At 36.1% G+C, this 4278-nt stretch overlaps 1 protein-coding gene across 1 annotated transcript; it reads left to right on the forward strand.

Moving 5' to 3' along the window:
- The first annotated feature begins 599 nt into the window (after positions 1-599).
- LOC143568747 (receptor-like protein EIX2) lies at positions 600-3899 on the forward strand. The gene is made up of 3 exons (XM_077054822.1): positions 600-1062; positions 1156-2230; positions 2303-3899. Exons 1-3 carry the CDS (start codon positions 600-602, stop codon positions 3897-3899), a joined length of 3135 nt encoding a protein of 1044 aa, XP_076910937.1.
- The last annotated feature ends 379 nt before the right edge of the window (positions 3900-4278 follow it).

The raw sequence follows: 4278 nt of genomic DNA on the forward strand, positions 1-4278 counted from the left end.
GATATAGCTTTAACTGGGTTTGTTGTTTTTGTTCTCGCAATAATTTAGTCTTTTGTAATGAACTTCTTCGTCAACTTTCAAGTGATTATTATATAGTCAATATTTGAGAACGAACTAGAAAAATGAAAGTACAAACAAAAAATGTAAAAATAACAGAGACAAAGAGTATGGTGAATTCTGATTTGTAGATGATTTAGTTACAAACAAAATAGAAAAATTAACACACACATATTACAATCGTGTGTGTGCAAAATAGGACTACATCAACTGGTAACTCAATTCTTGATTTTAGCTACTTTTCAGCAGATATATAATCTAGTGGCATCTCTTGCTTCCAAAACTCATTTGGAAATGCATGTTCATGTTGAATATATTATTGATAAAAAAAAAAGAAAATTGGTTGTTGAGATAATGAAAAGTAGCCTAGGACAGATGAATTTGAAGATATGTGGATACAATTTGTCCACTGAAAACCCACGACGACTTGCAAGTCTTCCATGGGCCATAAGCTGTGATCCATTTACACGATTATTAATTAAGGTAGTTTGTTCATCATAACTCATATTTCGTTTCATTTTTCTATAATTTGAGGTTGAAAGATGGGAAATCAGTTGGGTTTGGGGCTTTATCTCTTTATCTTAAGCGTTTTTTTATGTGCAACCACGTATACTTGTTTGGACGCTCCAAATTTGACTGTAAGCTGTCATGAACGAGAGAGACTAGCACTACTTGAGTTCAAACACAATGTTAAAGATTACTTCAAAGTGCTCTCATCATGGGTTGGAATTCATTGTTGCTCATGGAAAGGAGTAAGTTGTGATGGTGATACTAGAAGTGTTGTTAGCCTTCGTCTCAGGGGTAATTACAGGGAATTTTATGAAGATGACGTTGAGGAAGATTACTACTTAGTAGGTGAAAAGGTGAACACGTATTTGGCTGAGTTGAGGCATCTGAAACATCTAGATTTAAGTGGGAATAATTTTCAGCAAAGTCGAATTCCTGAATTCATTGGATCTTTCAAACAGTTAAGTTACCTCAATCTTTCTAATGCAGGTTTTTCTGGTAATATTCCTCGTCACATTGGAAATCTTTCCAATTTGAAAATTCTTGATCTTAGCTCATATGGCTATACGCAGTGGCAAACAATCATGTCCAATGATATGGCATGGGTTTCCGGCCTTTCCTCACTCGAGCTTCTTGACTTGGGTAATGTAAAGATTTCTCGAGCAAAAAACATTGATATGGTATTGTACATGATTCCTTCATTGCAATATTTAAGTTTGCCACTTTGTGGCCTTTCTAATGGCCATCTTGGTATTCATCATAATTCGAGTAAAATACTTCCCAACATCAAACATCTCGATCTTAGCTGGAACTTTTTTGAAGGCGAGCTCCCATGCTTTTTTCAGAACCTTACATCCTTAACATTCCTTGATCTTTCATCCAATAATCTTAGTCTGGCATGGAACTCATTAAAATTCCTAAACCTCATCCCTTCTTTATCGGAATTGCATTTGTCAAAGTGTGGGCTTCATAATGCCCTTCTCTCACCCAATTATTTTAATTTCAGCGCCCATTCTTACATGCATTATATTGATCTTAGAGATAACTTAATTGGAGGTAGATTTCTCTATGAAATAATAAACATCACTTCCCTCAAAGTCCTTGACCTTTCAAGGAACAACTTGAACTCGTCAATTCCAACCATGCCTAACCTTCTAAAGCTCGATGTTTCTGAAAATAAATTTAAGCACATCGAGCTTGTTGGGATATGGAGACAATGTAATTTGAAGGAATTGAGTTTATCATATAATATTTTTAACGGAGAAATGATAGGCCCGTCAACAAACATGTCTGAATGTTCCCAATATGCTTTCGAAATGTTGGATTCATCTCAGAATCAGTTAAACGGTACGATTCCAGAGGTACTTGGAAGACTAACCAATTTAAAAGCCTTGTATCTCGGGGCCAATAGTTTTTCAGGTTCAATCCCTGAAGCTTTGGAGAGAGTAAGATCATTAGAAGTATTAGATCTTTCTGATAATGAGTTAACCGGTCCCATTCCGACATTCCTTGGAAAACTCACCAAACTCAGCCTTTTCGGAAATCAACTTAGTGGTTTTATTCCAGAATCATTGGGAAGATTAGCAGGTTTAACTGAGTTGGATCTATCTTCCAATCAGTTAATAGGTCCAATCCCAAATTCGCTAGGAAGACTATCTTCATTACAATTATTTATCGTGTCTTCAAATTTATTAAATGGGACGATTCCGGTTTCAATAGGGAAACTCTCCAAACTAGTTCTATTAGATGTGTCCAACAATTCTTTAGAAGGAGTGGTTTTTGAAGCCCATCTTGTTAACCTATCAAAGTTGAAGTACTTGCATACGGATTTAAATCATAAGTTGATCTTTAATATCTCACATGAGTGGATACCTCCCTTTCAGTTGAGAAGTGTTGTACTCAGTTCTTGCAAGATTAACGATGAATTTCCACAGTGGTTGAAAACTCAAAGGAATCTTGAGGAGTTGTGGTTGTCTAATGCTAGCCTATTTGGACTTCTACCATCATGGTTGCGGACTATGCCCATTTTTATCTTAGATCTCTCTCACAACAAACTCGGTGGGTCTTTGGAAAACCTTCCTTCTAGGAATCCTATCCATTGGGTTGAACCTGGAGACGCAGCTCTTTTTCTTCTTCAAGATAACTTGTTTAATGGGTCAATTCCAAGGTCACTGTGCAGAAGAACATACTTGGAACTTCTTGATGTTTCCATGAATGGGTTATCTGGAAATATTCCAGATTGTGTAAAGAATCTACAAGAAATGAAGGTGTTGATACTTAGTTCAAATGGGTTGTCTGGTGTCCTTCCGAGATCTTTGGGAAGTATTTCTTTGGCATGGTTAAAACTGACTAACAATAACTTCAATGGTGAGCTTCCACGAGATTTAGGGAATTCGAGTTTGTTAAGTGTTTTGGATTTGGACAATAATAAATTCTCCGGAAACATACCACAATGGACAGGAAAAGACCTTCCAAACTTAAAGGTTCTCAGCTTGCGTAAAAACAATTTCACAGGAGGAATTCCTCAATCTTTGTGTACATGTTCCAATCTTCATATTTTGGATGTTGCGCACAACAACTTAACAGGATCCATCCCTCGTTGTCTTGGAAAGTTGAGTGGGATGATTGAGGCAAGACAAGAAGATTCTAGATATAACAGTATGTATGACAGCATGGAGGTGAGTCAAGTATTGAAAGGAATTGAGCTTGAATATACAAAAACTTTGGATCTTGTTTTTAACATGGACCTTTCAAGTAATGAACTTAGTGGAGAAATCCCCCGAGAGGTAACTTCACTTTCTTTGTTGGTGGGCCTCAATTTGTCTCATAATCACCTAAGTGGGAGTATTCCGGATACCATTGGAAACATGAAGGCACTAAATTCTCTCGATTTCTCTGACAACCAATTTACTGGGATGATCCCTTCAAGCATAGCATCTTTAAACTTTTTGAGCAGTCTGAATTTGTCACAGAACAACTTGTCCGGACAAATTCCAACAGGAAATCAATTGCAAACGCTTACTGACCCATCAATATATGCTAGTAACAAGGAACTTTGTGGTGCCCCTCTGCCAAATAATTGCTCCAATCATGAAAATCCACCCACTACAAGCAAGAACAAATACAAAGAATCTAATAAGCCAAAGAAGGTATGGTTTTATTTTGACATAATGTGTGGATTTGCAACAGGTTTTTGGAGTATTATTGGTGTCTTGCTGTTCAAGAAGCAATGGAGGCACAAGCTTTTTGTGATTGCAGAGGTAACCATGGACAAGGTATTTGTCGCAGTTGCAGTGAGAGTTTCCAATTTTAGAATGACCAATGAAGACAAATAAATTCTTATAAATCATGTATATGTTGCAGTTACTATTTTGCTTTTCAATACTTTGTGTTGTTATTTATGTTTGTGTCATGTATATGTATTAAGAGCTGCCATGTATCAGTTTGTATTACTATGAGGTGTATAGTTTTACTTTTTATCTATTTACTTGTTGACCATCACTACGAGCGCTCCCTCCTCGTGTAGTAACATATATCTATTTGAACAATTGACAAGGATATGTTATATATGTTTAACAATACTCGTTTTATATCTAGCCAACAAAACAGAGACAAGAAGAGTTACATGACCACACGACAAAATAAATGGATAGTGATAACTTCTAAATCAAGTTTACAATATCATTTAACAAAAATATAAATTAGTCTGATTTC

This window comes from Bidens hawaiensis, unplaced genomic scaffold (genome assembly GCF_021521415.1).
Source record: "Bidens hawaiensis isolate Kalapana, Puna unplaced genomic scaffold, B.hawaiensis_p1.1 tig00024225_1, whole genome shotgun sequence".
NCBI lineage: Eukaryota > Viridiplantae > Streptophyta > Magnoliopsida > Asterales > Asteraceae > Bidens > Bidens hawaiensis.